General features: G+C 45.7%; 1 protein-coding gene across 1 annotated transcript; it reads right to left on the bottom strand.

Annotated features, from left to right (window-relative positions):
- Window positions 1–7653: 7653 nt before the first annotated feature.
- Window positions 7654–18393, bottom strand: SIRPB2 (signal regulatory protein beta 2). The gene is given in 7 exon segments (XM_068986799.1): window positions 7654–7707; window positions 11247–11324; window positions 11426–11556; window positions 12566–12631; window positions 13148–13489; window positions 14562–14927; window positions 18273–18393. Coding segments are annotated over 7 exon segments (1158 nt in total).
- Window positions 18394–23010: the final 4617 nt, after the last annotated feature.

Genomic DNA, 23010 nt, shown 5'->3' with positions numbered 1-23010 from the left:
GTGCGCCGCCCAAACTGCCCCGGGTATCACTGCACAGCCTCAGCCCCGCCGCGGCGTTCCGCCCTCCGCTTGACCAGGTCCAGCCGAGTGGAGCCCGCCCGCAGGCCCCGCCCCATACAGTGCCTAACGCAAAACCTTCCGTGCGGGAAACGCCGCCGCTCTGCGCCCTCTGGCGGCCGCAGCCCGGACCCTCAGTCTAACGGCGGGGAAGGGAGGGCGGGGAGGATGAGAGGCGGGGCGGGTCCTCCACTGTGTACCTGTAGAATGAAAGATCCCCAGAGGATTCAGTTTCACATTATTCATTGAGTCGTTTCCTCATTTCATTAATTTATTCTTTCGTTCATTCACTTGTTCAACTGAGTGGAACCAAGGGCCTGGTGCTCTTTCAGTTCAGTTCAGTTCAGTCGCTCAGTCGTGTCCGACTCTTTGTGACCCCCAGGACCTGCAGCCCGCCAGGCTTCCCTGACCATCACCAACTCCCGGATCCTACTCAAGCTCATGTCCATCCCATCGGTGATGCCATCCAACCATCCCATCCTCTGTCGTCCTCTCCTCCTCCTGCCTTCAATCTTTTCCAATGAGTGGGTTCTTCACCTCAGGTGGCCAAAGGATTGGAATTTCAGCTTCAGCATCAGTCCTTCCAATGAGTATTCAGGACTGATTTCCTTTAGGATTGACTGGTTTGTTCTCCTTGCAGTCCAAGGTACTCAAGAATCTTCTCCAACACCACAGTTCAAAAGCATCAATTCTTCAGCGCTCAGCTTTTTTATAGTTCAACTCTCACATCCATGAATGACTACTGGAAAAACCATAGCTTTGACTAGAAGGACCTTTGTTGGTACAGTAATGTGTCTGCTTTTTAATAAGCTGTCAGGTTGGTCATAGCTTTTCTTCCAAGGAGTAAGCGTCTTTTCATTTCATGGCTGCACTCACCATCTGCAGTGATTTTGGAGCCCCAAAGAATAAAGTCTGTCACTGTTTCCATTGTTTCCTCATCTATTTTCTATGAAGTGATGGGACCAGATGCCATGATCTTTGTTTTCTGAATGTTGAGCTTTAAGCCAACTTTTTCACTCTCCTCTTTCACTTTCATCAAGAAGCTCTTTAGTTCACTTTCTGCCAAAAAGGTGGTGTTATCTGCATATCCGAGGTTATTGATATTTCTCCTAGCCATCTTGATTCCAGCTTGTGCTTCCTCCAGCCCAGCGTTTCTCATGATGTACTCTGCATAGAAGTTAAATCAGCAGGGTGACAATATACAGACTTGATGTACTCCTTTCCTGATTTGGAACCAGTCTGTTATTCTATGTCCAGTTCTAACTGTTGCTTCTCAACCTGCATACAGATTTCTCAGGAGGCAGGTCAGGTGGTCTGGTATTCCCATTTCTTTAAGAAATTTCCACAGTTTGTTGTGATCCACACAGTCAAAGGCTTTGGCTTAGTCAATAAAGCAGAAATAGATGTTTTTCTGGAACTTTCTTGCTTTTTCGATGATCCAGTGGATGTTGGCAATTTGATCTCTGATTCCTCTGCCTTTTCTAAATCCAGCTTGAACATCTGGAAGTTCACAGTCCATGTATTCTTGAAGCCTGGCTTGGAAAATTCTCCAAGCCAGTTTTGAGCATTACTTTTCTAGTGTGTGAGATGAGTGTGATTGTGCAGTAGTTTGAGCATTCTTTGGCATTGCCTTTCTTTGGGATTGGAATGAAAACTGACCCTTTCCAGTCCTGTGGCCACTGCTGAGTTTTCCAAATTTGCTGGCATATTGAGTGCAGCTCTTTCACAGCATCGTCTTTTAGGATTTGAAATAGCTCCACTGGAATTCCATCGCCTCCACTAGCTTTGTTTGTAGTGATGCTTCCTAAGGCCCACTTGACTTCGCATTCCAGGATGTCTGGCTCTAGGTGAGTGATCACACCATTGTGGTTATCTGGGTCATGAAGATCTCTTTTGTATAGTTCTTCTGTGTGTTCTTGCCCCCTCTTCGTGCTCTTACAGGGCTGGGCATTAGCAGGGAGCAAGACAAAGTCCCTGCCTTCTTGCTCTGGAGGAGGAAATGGCTACCCACTCCAGTATTCTTGCCTGGAGAATTCCATGGACAGAGGAGCCTGGCGGCCTACAGTCCATGGGGTCGCAAAGAGTCGGACAAGACTGAACGAATATCACTCTTGCTGTTCACGTTGTGAGAGCCTTGAACAAGGCACTCTCTCCCAACCCTTCCATGACTCTTCATCTCAATCTGTGTTAAAAAATAAAAAAAAGTCTGAGGGCCTGGAAGGCCCCTGTGAGGTGCACCAGCTAGCTCTCCATCTCATCTCCCAGGTTTCTCAGCAGCTTCCTCTGCTCTGGGCACACTGCCTTTCTTGCTGTTCCTAGAAGGTGCCAGACAGGTATTTGCATCAGAGCCTTTGTGCTCCCTTTGCCTGGAACACCCTTCCCTCATGGCTTCCTTGCTTTCTTCAGCCTCTGCTCCAAGGGCACCTTTTCAGACCCAATCCTGTCACAGAGGTGCTCAGCTTCTTTGCCCTCTTTCCTCTTGCCACCCTCCCTGGGATGCTGTTCTCTTCCTCCTCCCCTGGTCACTCTTTTACTTATTTATTTAGGCTGTGCTGGGTCTTCGTCACTGTGCGGGCTTTTCTCTAGTTTTGGGAGCAGGGGCCACTCTCTGGTTGCAGAATGCAGGCTTCTCTTTGTGGTGGCTTTTTTTGCAGAGCATGAGCTCTGGGGTGCACAGGCTTCAGTACTTGCGCCACATGGGCTCAGTAGTTGCGGTTCCCCGACTCTAGAGCCCAGGCTCAGTAGTTGCGGTGCATGGGCTTAGTTGCTTCAAAGCATGTGGTATCTTCCTGGATCAGGGACTGAACCTGTGTCTCCTGCATTGGCAGCCCGATTCTTTACCACTGAGCCATCCACTGGGCTTCCCAGGTGGCGCTAGTGGTAAAGAACCCACCTGCCAATGCAGGAGACATGAGAAACACAGGTTCGATCCCTGGGAAGATCCCCTGGAGGAGGAAATGGCAACCCACTCCGGTATTCTTGCCTGGAGAATCCTATGGACAGAGGAGCCTGGCGGGCTACAGTCCATTGGGTGGCAAGGAGTTGGACATGACTGAAGCAACTCAGCATGCAGGAGCCATCCACTGATCTGCTCTTGTTCATCCTTCTAGTTTCAGCTTAGGTATCCCCTCCTCAAGGATACCTTTCTACATTCCTAGGCTCCATCAGACAGTTGCCAGTGAATGTCCTCTGGCGGCATGTTAAGTGTCTGTCTTCCCAAAGGGCCACAGTCCTTGTGAACAGCAGGAGCTGTGACTGTTTCCAACACAGTATGGCTTTAGAACACACGTGTGGTGTTAAAACCCAGCTGTTACTGCTTGTGTAATCTTGGGCAGATTATCTCTCTAAGTTTCAGTTTCCTGATGTGTAAAGTGGAACGCCTCATGGTTCCTACCTTAGAGGTATGAGAATTCAATGTGAACTGCTGAGAGCAAGGTTTGATGCTTAGTGAAAGTGAAAGTCGCTCAGTCATGTCTGGCTCTTTGCGACCCCATGGACTATACAGTCCATGGAATTCTCCAGGCCAGAATACTGGAGTGGGTAGCCTTTCCCTTCTCCAGGGGATCTTCCCAACCCAGGATCAAACCCAGATCTCCCGTATTGCAGGCAGATTCTTTACCAGCTGAGCCATAAGGGAAGCCCGATGCTTAGTGAGTCCTCAGCAAATGTTAGCTCTCATTTTATCTCCTGTGACCTGCAGTCACTAGCATTAAACAGCTGCTTACTGACTGTTGAATTAGTGAAGGAGTGAATAAATGAAACCTCAAGCATCTGCATATCCAGGTGAGAAATGCAGGGATGAAAATCTGAGCACAAGGATGCAGGGCACATACCAGACTCCTGAGGAGGGTTGAACAGACTGTGGGATATGATCTAATTTCAATAAAGAAAACTTTTCATTTTCCATAAAACAGATGCCGTGTGGCTATGAGAAGTGGCAACCTTGAGACCCACAAACACACATTCTGGAGGTGTGGGGCTGTAGAGTGACTGCCTTTTAGTGTTAATCGTGGTTGTGGGCTTGGTCTTGAAGAGACACCAGTGAGCAGTAGTTTAAAGTGAGATCTTAGTTCCCTGCCCAAGAATTGGACCTGAGTAGCCTGGGTTTCCCTGGTGGCTCAGAGGGTAAAGCATCTGCCTACAATGCAGGAGACCTGGGTTCAGAAGATCCCCTGGAGAAGGAAATGGCAACCCACTCCAGTACTCTTGCCTGGAAAGTCCCATGGATGGAGAAGCCTGGTAGGCTACAGTCCACGCAGTCACAAAAAGTCAGACACGACTGAGCAACTTCACTTCAGCCTGGATGAAAATTAGAAATCCTAGCTGCTAGACCACCAAGGGCTAGAGGCTGGAAGCAAAGTTGGCCTGGTATTTGCCTGTTTGAAAAATGAATTTCTCAAGGAGGCAAAACCTGTAAAAGCAGGTACAAAGTTTATTATTGGAGACACGGCACAAGTGGGAGAGCACACAAAGAAATGGTTTTGAAGCTGTTTCCCTCAGATTGGGACTTGAACCCACGTGGCTGGGACTCGAACCCAGCCAAAACCCTGCCTGGTACTTGAACCCACGTGGCTGAGACTTGAACCCAGTGGAAACCCTGCTTGGGACTTGAACCCATATGGGTGGGACTCAAATTCAGCCATAACCCATGGTACCTGGTTTCAGGACCTAATGAAGCTCAGGTTCTTGCTGTCTCATCGCAGAAAGAATTCAGTGGGAGACAAAATGATAGGTAAGGAGTGGATTTATTCAGATTCAGAGAGAGGCACACTCCACGGACAGAGTGTGGGCCATCACAGAGGGCAAGTGTGGCCCTGAAATGTGGTGGGGTTAGTTTTTATAGGCTGGGTGATTTCCTATGCTAATGAGTGGGAGGATTACTGCAACTATTTTGGGGAAGGAGTGGAGATTCCCAGGATTTGGGCCATCGCCCACTCCTTGGTCTTTTAACAGTGCCTTGGAACTGTCCTGGCACCTCTGGGTGTGTCATTTCACTTGCTGATTGAGGATCACGGTCTAGTCTTGTCTGCCATCTTGGTCCCGTTTGATTCGAATTGGTTTATGTTGTGTCCTTGGGCTATGTCATTCTTTCAAAAGTTGTGCTCTGCCCCTTTCCCTCCTGTTACAGTTTGTTTATTTGAGACAGAAGCAAGGCAGAGATACCCACCTGGAGAAAAAGGAGCGGGTTCCTGCCTGATGAGGAGGAGGGCAGTAAAGAGGTGGTCACATCGTTTATACAGGGCATTTCTTCCAGGTCTTGTTTACCTTTGGCCAGTTATCGCCCTCCTTTTTCTACACCTGACCTGTCCTCGGTCCCTCTCTCACATGTATGCACATCGTTCTGTAGATGGATTCCAGCACAGAGGCCTATGGGAAAGTTGACACCAGCTATTCTGGGGTGGCCCCCTCTCCATTTTGGACCCCTAGGAAGTCTTTCTGCATACTTGTAGTCGGGGAGGTCTCCTTGATCTCAAGAATGAGAAGTATGTGCTCTCTTTATCCTTTATCTGGGCAAGACTCAGCTCATTTCTGCCCCTCCCATTACTGTCATTTTAAGTGTCCACCAGAGACAAAAGTACAGCTCTTTACCCTGTTCCTGTTGTTTATTTCTATATGGAATTATAAACAGGAGGCTGGTTATAAATGTCTAAGCTGGAGTCCATCTATTTCTTGCCTCAAGAAATATAAACAGGAGGCTAGTTGTAAATGTCTATCCTGGAGCCCATATAGCTCCTGCCTCAGGCTGGGCTCTGAACAAGCTGGGTGATAAGAGCAGATCTCTTGCCCTCTCTGGGCCTCAGGGCCTATGTTCAAACAAAGTGGGTGGTGGAAGGTGGGCCAGCAAGTGTTCACAGCCTTCTCAGATCCACTTTCATAGCAAACATTTTGTATCACCCCTTGATGCCGTAAATGAAATTGAGAGATAATAAAATTGATTTATATGCATTGACAAAACCAACATCAGGCCCTAATTGAAGGGGAAAAAAAAGAGTGATTGGAATAAAACTATCTGTATTTCAATACTCAGGTACAAGAACAGTACAAGGCAAAATGAAACAGATGTTTGCCTCTATTGTTGACTGAAGAAAAAAGCACTGCCTAACAATTGAGAGTCTTAGGACTTCAAGACCAGGAATGCAGATTCCTAAATAAGTTTGAACCCGGCATCTCAGATGCTGTGCTCCTAACCACTATACCACCCTGTATCTATTTGGCCAGTAGGACTGTGCTTCCAAGGCTAGTTTCTGAGGCCTTTCCAGCAATCTGACTGGAGGTGTTTAGAGCCAGAATTTGATTAGAAGGGGACATTTGGGTGCGAAGCTGAAACTATTGATACATTTTTATAACATTTATCTAAATGTCCTTAACAAAACTGAGTAGGGGTGGTGCTGAAGGCCTTGCCCACTTCCAACTTCCAGCCCCTTCCCCCACCCTCCTTCCCCTGCCCTGCCCCCATCCCCAAGTCCCACCATGACTACCGCCTCCAGACTCATCCCTACCTTGAAGACGCACCACCACGAGCTCCTGACCCACACAGCCCCACTGTTTTCTCCCCTGTCCCCACTCCCAGAGCTGCATGCACTCCTACCCTCCAAAGCCCACTTCCTCCTCAAGTTTCACCCCCAGCCCCGCTCCACTTTCATCTCCACTTTGGTTCCCATCCTGACCTCATCGCAGTTCCACTCTGATTCTGCCTTCCACCACCTGCCTGGCACATTATCAGCCTTCAGCTACTTTTTATGAATGAATGAAAAGGGGTACTACAATAGTGAAAAGTTAGGTTCCCGACCTTCAAGAAGTGAAGTGAAGTCACTCAGTCATGTCCGACTCTTTGGGACCCCATGGACTGTAGCCTACCAAGCCCCTCTGTCCATGGGATTTTCCAGGCAATAGTACTGGAGTGGGTTGCCATTTCCTTCTCCAGGGGATCTTCCTGACCCAGGGATCGAACCCAGGTCTCCCACATTGTAGACAGACACTTTACCGTCTGAGCCACCAGGGAAGCCCATGCCTTGGTGAACTCAAATACACTGTATGAGCGCGCAGTGGCTCAGTTGTGTCCGATTCTTTGTGACCCTGTGGACTGTAGCCTTGCCAGGCTCCTCTGTTCATGGGATTTTCTAGGCAAGAATATTGGAGTGGGTTGTCATGCCCTCCTCCAGGAGAACTTCCTAACCCAGGGATCGAAACTGCGTCTCTTACGTCTCCTGCATTGGCAGGCGGATTCTTCACACTGAGCCACTTGGGAAGCCCACTCAAATTCACCAGTGAACAACTAACAGTCCTCAAGGAAATAAACACACACACACACTCACATTTATATGCAGCAGTAAATGTTGTGAGGAAACTTACGCTGCAGATGGGAAATGAGAAGGAAGACAACGTTGTCGTGGATGAGCTGATCTGCAGAGGCCTCTTGAAGAAACGGCTAAGCAGATGACTGAATGAGGGAACCTGTGTAGCCAAGGCCCAGTTGGGTGACAGGAGTCAATTTGAAGGGTGTTGGAGGTGGAGGGTAAGATGGGAGAGGGCTTTCTGGGACCAGGCCACGCAGGACCCTGTCTGGTGTCATCTACAAACTGGCCCTTGCCTCTATTAAGTCATGTGCTGCTGCTGCAGCTGCTGATTTTCAACATCCACTGAAAGGAGCTGTTGGGGTGGAGAGCAGAAATGAGGCGCTCTGGGAAAAACTGGCAGAACAGGTTTTCAGACAGATATTTTCAGGAGCTGATTTTGTGAGCCCAGTTCTCAAATCTCCTCATATCTAGAAAAACGCTAAAATCCTCATGGTGATGTCTGCTCCTTGTGACTAGCAGTAACCTTCATGAAACTAACAAAAACCTTCTGCCAAAAACACGTGCTTGATTGCATTACTCCCCCTTGACCAAAATCACATATATGCTGACCTTCTCCTACCTCTTTAGAGTGGTTTCTCAGAACTATCTGAAATCCTCTCTCAGGAGATAGCCCTCATTTTGCCCCAGATAAAACTTAACTCATAACTCTCATATTGTGCTTTTTTTTTTTCAAGTCCGCACAGGTGAAGAGGTTTACAGGGGCAGAGCAAGGAATACCCAGTTATTTCAGAAGCCCAGTTCCACCCTATTAATAGCTTCCTGTGGCTGCTTTAACACATTACCACAAATTTCATGGCATTAAAACAACAGAAATTTATTCTCTCCTACTTCTGGAGGCCAGAAGTCTGAAGTTAATATCACTGGGCTGAAGTCAAGGTGTCAGGGGGCTGTGCTCCCTCCAGAGACACTGGGGAGAATTTGCTCCTTGCAGCTGCTTGTGGCTGCCAGCATTTTTTACACTTCCATTTTGCCTTTGTGGTTGCATTGCTTTCTCCTCCTATGTGGAATCTCCCTCTGTCTCTCCCTCATCAAAGACACTTGTGATTGCATTTAGGGCCCACCTGGATAATTAAGGGCTTCCCTGTGGCCCAGATGATAAAGAAGCTACCTGCAATGCAGGAGATCTGGGTTCAGTTCCTGGGTCAGGAGGATCCCCTGCAGAAGGGAATGGCTATCCACTCCAGTATATCTTGCCTGGAGAATTCCATGGACAGAGTAGCCTGGCAGGCTACTAGCTACAGTTCATGGGGTTGCAAAGTCGGGCATGACTGAGTGACTAACACTTTCACTTTGGATAATTCAGGACAACCTCTCCATTTAAAGATGGGACAAACACACACAATCACATCTGCAAAGTCCTTTTTGTCACGTAAGGTAACATTCACAGGTTCCAGGGATTCAGACTTGGATATCTTTTGTAGGAAGATATTATTTAATATATTATATCTACCCTTTCTTCTGATGTCTGGTAATTCAATAATTATTCAATTCTCAGTGAGATGTAAACCTTGACAGTTGTTTCTTTTTCCTTTTTTTTTTTTTGGTAATGCTATTATCTGATTTAAGTTTTGATTGCTGAGACATCCATTTCAAAGAGGCATCCCCTTCAATGTGTTTATTTCTGAACACACTGCCAGTCACAGGGCTAAATAGTCAGGCCATCTTCCCCCACTGAGTTTCCTTTGTTTTAGAGATCTTGGTTGATTTCAATAACCGATCATTTGAGCTACTATTTCTTTTCTTCTTCCTGGGCTTTAAATTCCTGCTCTTAAGGTTTAAATTTACCAAGAAAGGGTGAGCCCACAAAAATCATCAACCCCAATAAAACAGAACCCCAGGTGTTCCCTCTCTGTTTTTCCCTTGTGACCTCACAGTGCGGCCCCAGGAATTCTGTGTAACTTCCAGGTCTTGTAAAGTAATAACCCTCTAGTTCTTCAAAGTTCCCTGATGGGTATTGCTGAAGGGCATTTGGCACTCGTAATAAGAACTACAGGAGCTGATCCAGCTACAGCACTGGTTATCCGTATGCTGAAACTGGCACAAAGCACTCAGGCTAAATGTGTTGGCTTAGTGTTGTTCCACCTACTTTTCTGTTTGTTACAATGAAAAACATTCAGACTAACTCATTAGCACCTACAAATGTTTGTATGAAAAGAGAAAAGGGAGTTCACATGTACTGAGTGTACACAGAACACACAGCTCATAGTAAGCCCTCAGTTCACAGTCAGCCCTCGATGTTGAATTGTTTCGTGTACAATGCAGAAGTCCACATTATTTTCCTCCGTGTTCCAAGAGGGGCAGTGACTGATTAGTTATCAATGGTGCACAAGGAGGGAGTGGGCGCTTCAGGATTAGAAATCGGGCATGTCTGACTCCAGGGAATGCATGCTTTCCACTACATCAGGGCTTCTCGGTTCTACTGATACTTTGGTCCAGATAACTCTTGGCTGTGGGGTCGGTCCTGTGCATTTAGCAGCATCCTTGACCTCTACTCATTAGAGGGCAACAGTCTCCCCCAAGTTATGACAATCAAAAACGTCTCTAGACATCGCCACGTATCCCCTGGGGGGCAAAGTGTCCTTTTCTTTAGAACTACTACCCTCCACTGTGCTGCCCTAGTGGAGGCAGAGGTACAAAGAGGTGCCATTTCACCTGGGAATGGAACTCAGGTGTGCCACACAGCAAGTACGCTATCTCTACGTCACAGGGGTGGAGATCGCCGGTCATCTTCTGAGCTTTACTCTCTGGCTCTCTAGTGACAGATTTTAGCTAGGTGCACTCTTGCTAGAATAAGGACTACATTTCCAGCCTTCCTTGCAGCTAGGTGTGACCAAATGACCACATTCCAACCAGTCAGAGGTGATATGGGCAAATTCCTAGCTGTGACCTTGAAGGGAAGTGTCATTCTCCTCTTCCCTGGTCTTTCTGCCTGAGAGATGGACCTGGTATCAACAAGATCAAAGAATCCTGGGTCTCAAGGAGTCCCCAAATTGCCTGGCCTGTTTAAATATTACTAGAGGAACCAACTTTCTCCTGATTTGAGCTACTTTCTTCTGATTTAAGAGTTTTGTCAAAGTTGCCAAACCTGAATTCTAACTATTATAGCCACCTAAGCCAGCCAGGGTGAAGAAAGAAAGTAGGGAGAAAAAGAGGAAGAAAGGAGATAGATGGAGGGGCACAGGTGGTCTGGCTGGGCCAGCTCAGAGTCACTTAGGGAAACCTTCTGGGAAGGACTGTCAAGTTGGATCTTGAAGGAAGAGAAAATGTAGGGTGGGGAGCAAGGGGGTGGGCCTTCCAAAAGAGGCTGCAACAGGAGCAGAGGCCTCGAGGAGAGACCTGGGCAAGACTTTAAAAGACAAGGAGGGTTTGAACAGGCTGAGAAGAGAAAGGAAGGCTGTAGGGAAAGAGCAAAGTGGTGAAGATGGAGTGATCAGGCTCCCTTACCCCACATCCTCTCACTCTTGCCCCACATTTTGTAAATAACAATTACGTAACAGCTGAGGTCCTTTGTAGTACTGCACATGCATGTCAGGAGGTACTCTCTCGGCCGCGGGCTACGTTTGTTCTGTAAGCATATATAGACTCTACCTGAGAAAGCCCTCGGGGCTATGTTACGGCTGCTAACATTATGGTAGTGAGGCTGCATTAGGGCTTTGTCTGCTGGGTCAGCCACAAGAGGAGAGAATAAACATGTCTACAGTTCCTACAGCTCCTCGCATCTTCTTCCAGCCTCTTAGCTCGCACCTTGTCTACCCTGGGTTCAGCAAACAGTGAAATACAGTGAGACAAAAGTAAACAGAGGGGAGCCCAGTGCCAAATAGAGAATTTCACCAGGTGAACAGGAATCAGGATCCTGGAGTTCATCGTGAGGCTTGAAGGCAGCTGGTAGTGCAGCTGGCAGCTGGGCAGCTGGGAGGCAGAGAAATGATCAGGGATTCCTGGGCCTTCACTTAGGGGACCCACTCTAGGGCTGACCAGTCATCCATGTACCCATGCTAAGATGAGCACACCACTTCTGGGCCTGGAGTTCTGATGTCTTCTTGTCAAGGGCTTCTCCAGCAGATAATCAGGGCCAGTAAGACTGCAGCCAAGGTCACTGTTTTCAGTCCCAGGACTGCAAGTGTGAGGACAGACAGGAGCCCTGGGGAACACAGAGGAAAGCTCAAGAAGGACCCCGGGTGAGCCCCCAACAACCCACAACTCAGTGCCCCTATGGTGAAGCTGAGCCTAGCTTCTGTATAGCCTGTGGGGCCATATCCCTTCTACAGCTAAAGAGATTATAGACCTCCCTTCCTCCTGTTTCAGGCTCAAAGAGCCTTTGCCCAGTATCCTACTTGTACCCTCAATCATCTTGACAGCATCCCTGACCTCTGATAACAATAGAAAATGTCTTTCATTTTTTGCTGCTCAACTCCTCTGTCCCAGGGCCAGAGCTAAGCATTTCCTAAATGCCTTATATAATCCTCAAACTAATCTTGCAAAGTAGGATAACAATCCAATTTGTATAGATGAGGAAACAGACCCAGAGTGGGGGAGTGATTTGCTCAAGGCCACATGTGTCAAAGTAGTGATGGGACCAAGTGGTCTGGCTCCCAAGGATAGCAGGAACAGGGCTGAGCATCTGGGAAGCTAACCTGGCCACCTCTATCCCAAGTTCATCCGCCAATTATCAAGTGCCCTTGAGGCGATGTGATAGGCCCAGTTCACTGGATCTGTATATAGTTCCGTGAGGTAGGCTCTCTGACTTTTGTCTCCCTTTCCCCTCCCAGATCACAGAGCAGGACACCAGAGACTCAAAGAGCTAGAAAGGTGCTCAATCCAGGGAGCCTGGCTGCAAAACCATGTTCTCCAGCTCTGTTCTGCACAGCTCCATAGTGTATCCTTGTTCTGACTCAGGGGGAGCTCAAGACCTCGCAGCAAGACTGCCCACTGAGCAGTTCGCACTGAGTGTTGGAAAGTACTTCCTTTGATTGAACTTTGCTCTGGTTCTCTGGGTTCTGTTTGTGCAGTTGAGATGGAGTCATGGGAACCATCTTTGCGGCAGGAGGGCCCTAGAAGTCTGGGGCTGCTCATCTCGCATGCCCAAGCCCTCTCTGGCCCCACTTACCTGTGGGGGACTGGTTAATGCCACTGGAGGTAGGTATACTCACCTGATGGAAATACCTTGGTTGTATGTTTCTTGGTGAATTCTGACTCTCTGCGAGAAGTGTGATTTGCTGCAAGGAAGAGAAGTGGTCTCACATTCCCCTTTCTTTCTATCTCTCCATTTCCTGAGCCCCTGTGTTAGTAGCTGGGGAGATGAGCCTGTGAGTTTCTGCCTGGGATAGGGACTAGAAGTCAAGCCCAGTAACTATGAAGGGCTAGTCAGACCTGGTTGAGCATCTCTGGAATAGGGACAAGGCCTGCTCCATTTCTGTATCTGCAGCACCCAGTGTGTGGCCATCAGAGGCACGCATGCATGTTTGTTGAATCATTGAGAGTCTGTACAAAGCTCTGTGGAGCCCAGAATGGGGAGAAATCAACTCTGCCTGGGAGAAGGAGAAGACTTCACAGAGGAGGGGCCATTTATGCTGGGCCTTGAAGGATGAGTAGAAATTCTCCATAGAAAAGGAGAAAGCATTAATAGCCTATGTAAATGACTTTGAGGCTAAAAAGAGCTTGCAACACAGTAAAAATTTCCTGGTGGACCACCTCCCTCTGTCCCCCACCACCTCCAAGACTACCTGTCTCACCTTTGACTCTCAACCTGGTGCCCTGTCCGGATAGGTACTGCCTGTTGAGTTTACTCTGAAACTTTACACAATAGTAAGTTCCTGCATGCTCAGTGGAGATGCCACGCAGAAGAATGCTGAAATCATTGTTGGAGGCCTGGACCGCAGTCACGTTCGAGTAGGAGATGCCTCTAAAGTTGTAGATGGCCTCCCGGCTCAGACCAGTCCCCCGAAACCACCTGATGGGTCCTGGGGGACCAACTCCAAGCACTGTGCAATTCAGAAAGACGGTGTCTCCAGGGGTTGCCAACACCAATTCCTGGGGTTGGATGATCCAGAGGTCTGGCCCTGTGCTCCCAGGTCCTGAATCCAAAGAGAGGACTTTATTGTTCTCTCTCTCCCTCCACAGTTCACTGATTTCCTCCCTTTCCTTCCCCTGTTTTTTTCACTCAGCTACTCCCTCCCACATTCCCTCATTGTTCAATAGCTGATTTACTCAGTAAAGAAGTTCTCAGTACCTACTATGTGCTGATGCTAGGACTGGGGAAAAGAAAGCTCAGCAAAACATAAATGCTGTGCCCTAGAGTTCTCAGTCTGGTGGTGGAGGTGGCTTAGGAAATTCTTCTGAGGTTGAAAACCCAGAAGCCTGCAGGACCAAGAGAAGCTTGGAAGGAGCCAGAGAAGGGTTTCTGAGATGTTTGCATTAAGATAAAATGAACCCCCCACCTCCACCCCCTACCCTGACACACACACACACAGATACCCTCCAAGTCAACAATTTACAGGGGTTTCACAAACATCAATTCTTCTATTTCATCACCTGAATATCCTTTGAAATAGGAATTATATCGCCTATTTCACAAATTAAACACTTGAAGGATGTTGACCTGAAATGACTAAGTTAAGAACACATTCCTATTGAATGACAGACCATATGGGTGTCCAGGTCACCACTGGTGGACTTAGAGATGGCATGACTGGTTACTTGGGGATTAAATGATCAGCCCCAGTTCTTGACTCTCCTCTGATAGCGTGGCATATCCAAACTCTTACCGTGGCCTCACAGTGGTTGGGTATACTTCCTTGCCTCTTACCTTTGACCTTAGCCATGTGACTTGCTTTAGCCAATGGGCTATTTGTTATTAACAGCAGACACACAACTAGAAGCTTGAAATGTGCTTAAGGGGTTGGGACTTTCCCTCTGTGCTTCTGTTATCTCCATGAGAAATATGTACTCTGGCCATTCTGGGCCCTGGAATAAGACATGCAGAATAGAACTAGCCCAGCTGCCCATAAATGTGTGACTGAGGCATACGAATTGTTGTAGGTCACTGAGGTTTTGCGAGCAGAGCATGATTGTGGGTAAAGGTGAATGATGCGGGTAAAGGGAGATAGATCAGAGCAGAAGTTGTGACCTACAGGGCCTGATACTCACCCTTCACAAGCACAGAGGTGCCTCCATCCAGCATCTTTCCTGAGTGCTCACTTGAGCCAGCAGATCTCACACAGTGATAGGTTCCAACATGTTTCCTGGTGACATTGTGGATATAGATGGAATAGTCGCAATTAAGCGGCTCCAGCGTCTTCTGGATCATAGGCGTCACCCCGGGGAAGAAGCCACGCTTGAAGTTGTAAATTTCTTGCTGGTCCCGGTTGCTCACCTTGACCCACTTTATCATGTCATCAGTGCAGGAGCCGACTACTGTACATCTCAGCAGGAGTGTCTCCCCTTCTGCCACCAGCATGGGGCCCTCGGGCTGCAGCACCTGCCATTTACTCCCCTTGCTCTGCTCAGAAACTCCTGCAACAGAGGAAAAAAGGTTTCGTGCAGAGCTTGAGGAACTTGGAGTCCTAAGAGGCAAACTTAACATAAACCAGCCATTAACTGGTCAAGAACAATTGCTTAGAACATTCGAGGGGTGTTGTTGGAGAGGGAAGTGAAAGAGGAGGTGAAGCAGCTGGCTGGAGAGAGAGAGAGAGAGAGCAGGGCTATAAAATGGAGAACTTATAAGTAATAAGCTCACCATGAGGTCATCAGCTTTGCTCTCCGAGTTTCCCTTCATCTGTGCTTTCATCAAGCCTTGGGAATAACTCAGTCTCATTCCAGGTCTTAAGTTTGTATCATGGTGTTTCTTAGTTTTCAGTGCAGGAGGGGAGTAGAAAGGTGGAGCAAAGATTCCCTTCTAAGAGGATCTGGGGAAGGGTTACAGAATTCAAAATTCATTTCCCTCTCATCTTCAGTGAGGTATGTGCCATTAGCCACTAAGAACTGCCTCACAGTTGTGACCAAGGGACATCCCATGTTCAGTCCTAGGGATTCTGTGTGTCCTTGGCATCCTTAGTTCCAGGAAGTCCAGCAATACTCACCCCAAACACCACTATATGAGTGGTGAGACCTCGTCCTCTAATTCCTGCTGGTGCTCATTTCCCTGCCCTCAGTAGTTTCCTCACACATATGCACTAAATCGTGCCCATCACTCAGCAAAGCACTGAGAATAATGCCTGTTCCCATCTGCAAAACTGGAAAAACTCCTGATCAACAGGGTCATGGGTAGACTACACAGAAGAGAGTACTCTGCCTAGAGAGAAGTGCTCTCTCCCACGTAGCAAATCTGAAAAACAAGGTCCCCAAACAATTCTAGAGTGAGGCTTATAACGCATGTATAAGTGAAGTTAAGGTAACAATAGAATAATGATTGAGGTGGGGAGAATGTTAGTATACCATCATAAGGTTCTCATACTATATGTGAAATGGTATGATATCACTTAAGGTAGATGTTGGTAAAGAGGTATTAATATATTGTAAACCCTAAAGCAATCACTAAATTACAAAATAAAATCATAGCTAATAAGCCAATAAAAGAGAGAAAATAGCATTATAAAAGTATTAAATTACCAAATGAAGACAGAAAAAGAAGCGAAAGGGAACAAAGAACAAGTAGGACAGATAAGAAGTTAACAGATTTAAACCCAATCATACCAAAAATTATTTTAAATGTAAATGGTCTAAATATTCCCAGAAAAGTTAGAAACTGTCACATTGGACAAAAAATGTAAGATCCAACTGTATATTGCAAATTAAAACCACAATGAGATACTCCTTTTTAGAATGACTAAAATTGAAGAGGCTGACCATACCAAATGTTGGCAAGGATGTGGGGGAAATGTCATTCTCCTACATTGATGATGAAAATATAATATGGTAAATCACTTTGCAAAACTTTAAGGCAGTGTCTTTAAAAGTTACACAATCACCTGCCATATGATCCAGCCATTTTATTCTTAGTATTTTCCCAAGAGAAATGAAAGCATATATCCACACCAAACTGCGAACAACCCAAATGTCTGTCAATAAGTGAGTGGAGAAACAAACTATGGTTTATCCATACAGTAGATAGACAAAAAAATGACTATTGATATGTGCAACAACATGCATCACTCTCAGATAATTGCAATGAATAAAAGAAGCCAGGCAAACAAGGGTATGTACTGCATGTTTGTTGTATAAATTTCTAGAAGGTGCAAACTAAACTGTAGTGATGGGAGGCAGCGATGGGAGACAGATAGGTAGTTGCCTGGGCATGAGGAGGAATGGAAAGGATGCAAGGAAACTTTTATGAGTGTTAGATTCATTCATCATCTTGATTATCTTGGTGATAAGTTCACAAGCATGAAACATGTCCAATGCCCACAAAACGTGTCAAATTGCACACCTTAAACACATACAGTTTGCTTTATGTCAGTTGTACCTCAATAAAGCTATTAAGATTTTATGAAGATGAAGCTTCTGTGTGTTATGAGAAGGGGAGACCTAATGTAGAAGAGGCAGCGGAGAAGGTGAGGGCTCAGAAAGTCTCGTGGCTCTTATCCCAGCTGGGGCAAGTCTGGGAAAGTGAAACAGCAGAGAGGAAACTGGAGCCTGGAATAAGGCCCTGTGCCTCCCACCCCTTCTCACTCCCCTGTTCTTGATTCTCCTTCTGTGTTATCACACAGGCTTTGGGAGATGTCCGGGATGCTTTGTCTCTGCCTTGTCTGTAAAGCTGGGCTAGTCCCTTCCCCACAGCTCTGGGATTCCGTCCCACCCATTTTCTATCTGCACGCTCTGGTTCTCACGATCCCTGTCAAGGGGTTCTCTTTTGGAAGTCTGCTAGAAAGCACTATTTTCCACAAATATTTTGAATATATTTTACTCTGATTTGTTTAGATATATGATTTCCTAACCTAGTGCCTAACACCTAAGGGACACTCGAAGTATTTGTGAAATGAGTTACTAAGAATTATGACTCACACTTTACTCAAGGAAACCTCTCTTGGGGCTGACCATTCCGGGAGACCCAAAGTGCAGTGAACAGAATCTAGATCTCAGTAGGGCCTGGGACAGAGACCCAGATGGGTAGGGGACAGAACAAGCCCACTGAGAGCCACACATCTTGTCTGGTTGATCAAAGGGTTCTGGGCTCCAAGTCTGAGTTGTACCTGGAAGCCCCCAAACTCAGGAGCTAAATCAGCCTGATCCTGACTTAGAGGAGACATGGGTATGATAGTAGTAGCCAATAGTTATTAAATCTTTACATTGTGTCAGGTATTTATAGGTATTATCTCACACAAAGTCATGAGATGGGCCCTGGATTAGTCTCATTTTACGGAGCCCCACTGACTTAAGGATGTTTGATTTGTGTAGTTGCACAGGGCCCAAAGCTTAGAAGGGCCTCATGCTTGCCTTAATGCTCTACTATTGCTGTTTTAAAATTCTTAATATCTTTGAAACAAAGGACCTGAGGTTTCATTTCGCACAGGGCTGGGCAAATTATGTAGCCGGTCCTGGGCTGAGCCTCACTATTTTTATACTAATATTTAATAACTCATAGCACCCCTAGAGAAAGTTCCCAAAGAGTGGTTCTTTGTAGATGGGCTAACAAGTATCTGAGCCAGAACATAGTGTTGTGAGCCAAGAGCCTGGGAGCTTGGCTTCCCTGTGCTGCCCTAAAAGTTCTGCTTCTCCAGACACTTGGTCTGAGTTCTGCTGGTATCAGAGATATTCTCAGCTTCTCCCTCCCACTCCATCTGGTAGGGGTCAGGCCCCTCCTGGCACCTGTCTCTGGGGTCAGCCAGGGGTGGATCCTTTTCTGTCTCAGATCCTACTCACCGGAGAGGACAAAGAGCAGTGCCAGCAGCCAGGAGCAGGGAGGTGAGTGAGCCAGGCAGGCCAGGGTAGGCATCAGAGGGGGCACAGGCCACCTCCTGTGGTCCCCTAGACTGACCACCATTCTACTGTCTGATGGGTATTGGAGTCTGAAGTGGAGTCCGTATACAAGGCCTTTTCTGCTTCTCATTGCCAGGACTACTTGGGGAAGTATTTTCGCTACAACAAAACAAAGCTGCTAATGCAAGAGGAAGAAGGGGAATGGAGGAGTTTCCGGCTTTCGTATCTGAGCAGTAGTTCCTGTATTCAGTCTGTCAAAATCTTAATGACCTATCCCAAACCCTGTCCTTGCCATCCTGGGAGGGAGATGAACACGGCTGTCACAGTGTGGCCTCAAGTCAGCCTGACTTTGGATCAAGAATTGCGTCTGCCTCTAGAGAAGAAGAAATATCGTATGACATCCCTTATATGTGGAATCTCAAAAGAAACGACACAGATGAGCTTGCAAAACAGAGAGACACAGATTTATGACTGCTGGGGGGAAGGGACAGTTAAGGAGTTTGGAATGGACATGTACATACTGCTATATTTAAAACTGATAACCAGCAAGGTCTTACTATGCAGCACAGGGAATTCTGTTCAATGTCATGTAGCAGTCTGGATGGGCGTGTAGTGTAGGGGAGAATGGATGCATGTATATGTATGGCTGAGTCCCTTCACTGTTCAACCGAAACTACCACAGCATTGTTAATTGACTATACCCCAATATAAAATAAAAAGTCTAAAATGAAAACAGAGAATTGGGTCTGCCTGTTCCTGGTTGTGTGACCTGTCAAAGTCACTTGTCATTGTCAAGGCTTTGTTGCCTCATTTGTAAAATGGGGACAGGAGCAATCCCTTCCTAAGTGCAGGAATAATATGACATATATGCATGAGGGCCTAGCATAATATAAAGGGCAAACATATCCATCATTATTCATAATATGTAGGAAATAGAGGAAGTAACATTTGCTTGAGAAGGACTGATTATAAATCAAGACCCCTAGTGGCCTCCTTTTGGCATTGGAGGGTGGGCACAGACTCACTTCCTAATTGTATAATTGTGGGCAACACTCTAAAGCTCCATTTTCTGGGGTCCAAATGTAACACACTCAGATTGTGTAAAAATTTGTATTTGTGGCATCTTAATTTTCTGTAACTGATCTAAACTTTCTCAAGAATCACCCCCTTCTCCATCATGCCCGTTATTGGGAAGGAAAAATTAAGTTTGCTAACTAATCCCAGGCTTTTCCATGTTCTGATAGCCTCTTTAGCTGTACTGTCTAGATTTAGATTGTGGCTTTACCCAGATCTGGCTGTGTGACCCTAGGACAATCATTGAACACTGCTGATCTATAAAATTAAAATAAAAATATGGTTGCATGTATGTGGAAGAGTAAGCACTGATATGCTGCCATCATTCTCTCTTAGGTTAACCCAGTCTTTTTTAGGAAAAAAAGCTCAAATTTTCAGTGCTTCCCTTTTTTTTTCCTACTGCAGGTGGTCCTGGGTGCAGAGGAAGCTGAAATTTCTTTCTGGATGGAATGGTGGGCCTTGGGTCTGAGCACTGTCTTGGGGTCTGAGTCTGTTTCAGAGGTGCTCTGACCTGCTCCTTGAGCACTTTTCACTTGGGTCTGTTGAGATGTGGCTGGTCCTACATGGCCTTTAGCACCTTTCATGGTACCATCGGTAAATCTCATTACTGCCCCTACTTGTTCTCCTGTTGAAGACCCTGATATATTGAAGCCTCTCTGAATAGACCACAGGCCTGGAAAATTCCACAAGACTCTCAGGACCTCCATGTCATCCTCATGAATCAGCCACTTATCTATGTGATTTCCTTTCTCAGCTATTTCTTAAGTTTTATTTAAAATGAACATTTTTTTAAATTTTAGTAGGCAAGGTATTGTATTGTTTAGCTACTGCTGGGTAACAAACCACACCAAAACTGCTGAGGTTTGAAACAATAACCATTTATTTAATTTGTGATTCTGTGGGTTGATAATTTTGTCTGGGCTCAGCTCCATACTTCTTCACATCTCAGCTGATTTTTTTAATTCTTTTTTAAATTATAAAAGTACGATAACACATTTACAGGAGACTTGGAAAATACAGAACAAGGTTACATATAGTTCAAATAATTATGACTGTAATATAATTACTTTTATATGTTACAATTATTTTTTAAGTAGATAAATTAAGATTTTTAGAATTTCGATATCAAACTCTCAAAATTAATAGAATGAATATACAGAGAGGTAGGATATAGTAGACCTGAAGAGCACTATAAACCAATTTAACATAATTAAGATTTATGAAATTTTCATAAAACAGTAGGATACTACTCAAGTTCAAATTCTACTCAAGTTCCCATAGACTATAAACTAGAAGACACTGGAATATACCCAGGGATGTAAAACAAGGTGCAAAAATTTCATGGTCCAAAGGTATTGAAATCATAAAGAGTCTGTACTCTTATCACTGTGGAATTATGTTAGATATCAACATCAAAAGATATTTGAAAACAACCCACTTATTTTCAAGGGCAATGTGACATTTACCAAGAGAGATCTGACCTAGCCATTAAAAGCCTCAATAAAGTACAGTTCAGTTCAGTTCAGTCACTCAGTCGTGTCCAACTCTTTGCGACCCCATGAATCGCAGCACGCCAGGCCTCCCTGTCCATCACCATCTCCCGGAGTTCACTCTGACTCACGTCCATCGAGAAGGTGATGCCATCCAACCACCTCATCCTCTGTTGTCCCCATCTCCTCCTGCCCTCAATCCCTCCCAGCATCAGAGTCTTTTCCAATGAGTCAGCTCTTCGCATGAGGTGGCCAAAGTACTGGAGTTTCAGCTTTAGCATCATTCCTTCCAAAGAAATCCCAGGGCTGATCTCCTTCAGAATGGACTGGTTGGATCTCCTTGCAGTCCAAGGGACTCTCAAGAGTCTTCTCCAACACCACAGTTCAAACGCATCAATTCTTCGGGGCTCAGCCTTCTTCACAGTCCAACTCTCACATCCATACATGACCACAGGAAAAACCATAGCCTTGACTAGACGGACCTTAGTCGGCAAAGTAATGTCTCTGCTTTTGAATATACTATCTAGGTTGGTCATAACTTTTCTTCCAAGGAGTAAGCGTCTTTTAATTTCATGGCTGCAATCACCATCTGCAGTGATTTTGGAGCCCCAAAAAATAAAGTTTGACACTGTTTCCACTGTTTCCCCATCTATTTCCCATGAAATGATGGGACCGGATGCCATGATCTTCGTTTTCTGAATGTTGAGCTTTAAGCCAACTTTTTCACTCTCCTCTTTCACTTTCATCAAGAGGCTTTTTAGCTCCTCTTCACTTTCTGCCATAAGGGTGGTGTCATCTGCATATCTGAGGTTACTGATATTTCTCCTGGCAATCTTGATTCCAATAAAGTTAGAAGACTGAAAAAACACAGAGAGTGATTGCAAGGAAGAAAGCATTTAAATGAGAAATTAATATCAAAGATACTTAAAAAAATTCTATGTAATTGTTAACTAAATGTCTGCTGTTAAATGATGGATGTATCTAAGAAGCCATAACAAGGAAAATTAGAAAATAATTTTATGTGTGAGTTGAGACACAATCTGAGTTTCTTTACAGTCAGTTTGGCCATGTTTTCCTAGTATGCTTCCTGGTCTTTGGTTGAAATTTGGAGATTGGAACACACCATTTTTATGTCTTCCCAAATTCATATTTGAAATCCTATGCCCTGAATGTCATAGAATTAGTAGGAGGAGTCTTTGGAGATACTCAGCTCATGAGAGTGGAATCATGAGAAATGGTAGTAAAGCCTTATAAAACAGGCCACACAGAGCTCCCTAGCTGCTTCTGCCATGTGAGGATACAATGAGAGGTTTTTGATCTAGAAGAGAGCCCTCACCTGACCATGCTGGTGCGATGATCTTGGATTTCCACCCTCCAGAGCTATGAGAAATAAATTTCTATTGTTTATGAAATTCTCAGTAAATGCTGTTTTGGTACAGTAGCCTGAATGAACTAAGACAACCATCTGTTTATGGACTGGCTTTGTGCAGGGGAATGCCTTCTTCAATCATCCTGGCTAGATTCTGGGGCCTTTCAAGTCTTCTCTGGGGATATATCTTCTCTAGGTTGTGAGAGCCTCTTGATGAAGGTGAAAGAGGAAAGTGAAAAAGCTGGTTTAAAACTCAACATTCAAAAAACAAAAATCATGGTATCCAGTCCCATCACTTCATGGCAAATAGATGGGGAAACAATGGAAATAGTGACAGACTTGATTTTCCTGGGTTACGAAATCACTGCAGATGGTGACTGCAGACACAAAATTAAAAGACACTTGCTCCTTGGAAGAAAAGCTATGATCAACCTAGATACTATATTAAAATGCAGGGATATTACTTTGCCAACAAAGGTCCATTTAGTCAAAACTGTGCTTTTTCCAGTAGTTATGTATAGATGTGAGAGTTGGACCATAAAGAAAGCTGAGCACCGAAGGATTGGTGCTTTTGAACTGTGGTGTTGGAGAAGACTCTTGAGAGTCCCTTGGACTGCAAGGAGATCCAACCCGTCAATCCTAAAGGAAATCAGTCCTGAATATTCATTGGAAGGACTGATGCTGAAGTGGAAGCTCCAACACTTTGGCCGTCTAATGCAAAAAGCCGACTCATTAGGAAAGACTCTGA

The sequence above is a fragment of the Capricornis sumatraensis genome, chromosome 15 (assembly GCF_032405125.1).
Source record: "Capricornis sumatraensis isolate serow.1 chromosome 15, serow.2, whole genome shotgun sequence".
Lineage (NCBI taxonomy): Eukaryota > Metazoa > Chordata > Mammalia > Artiodactyla > Bovidae > Capricornis > Capricornis sumatraensis.
The sequence above is the reverse complement of the archived record's forward strand: the minus strand, read 5'-3'. Positions and strand labels throughout refer to the sequence as shown.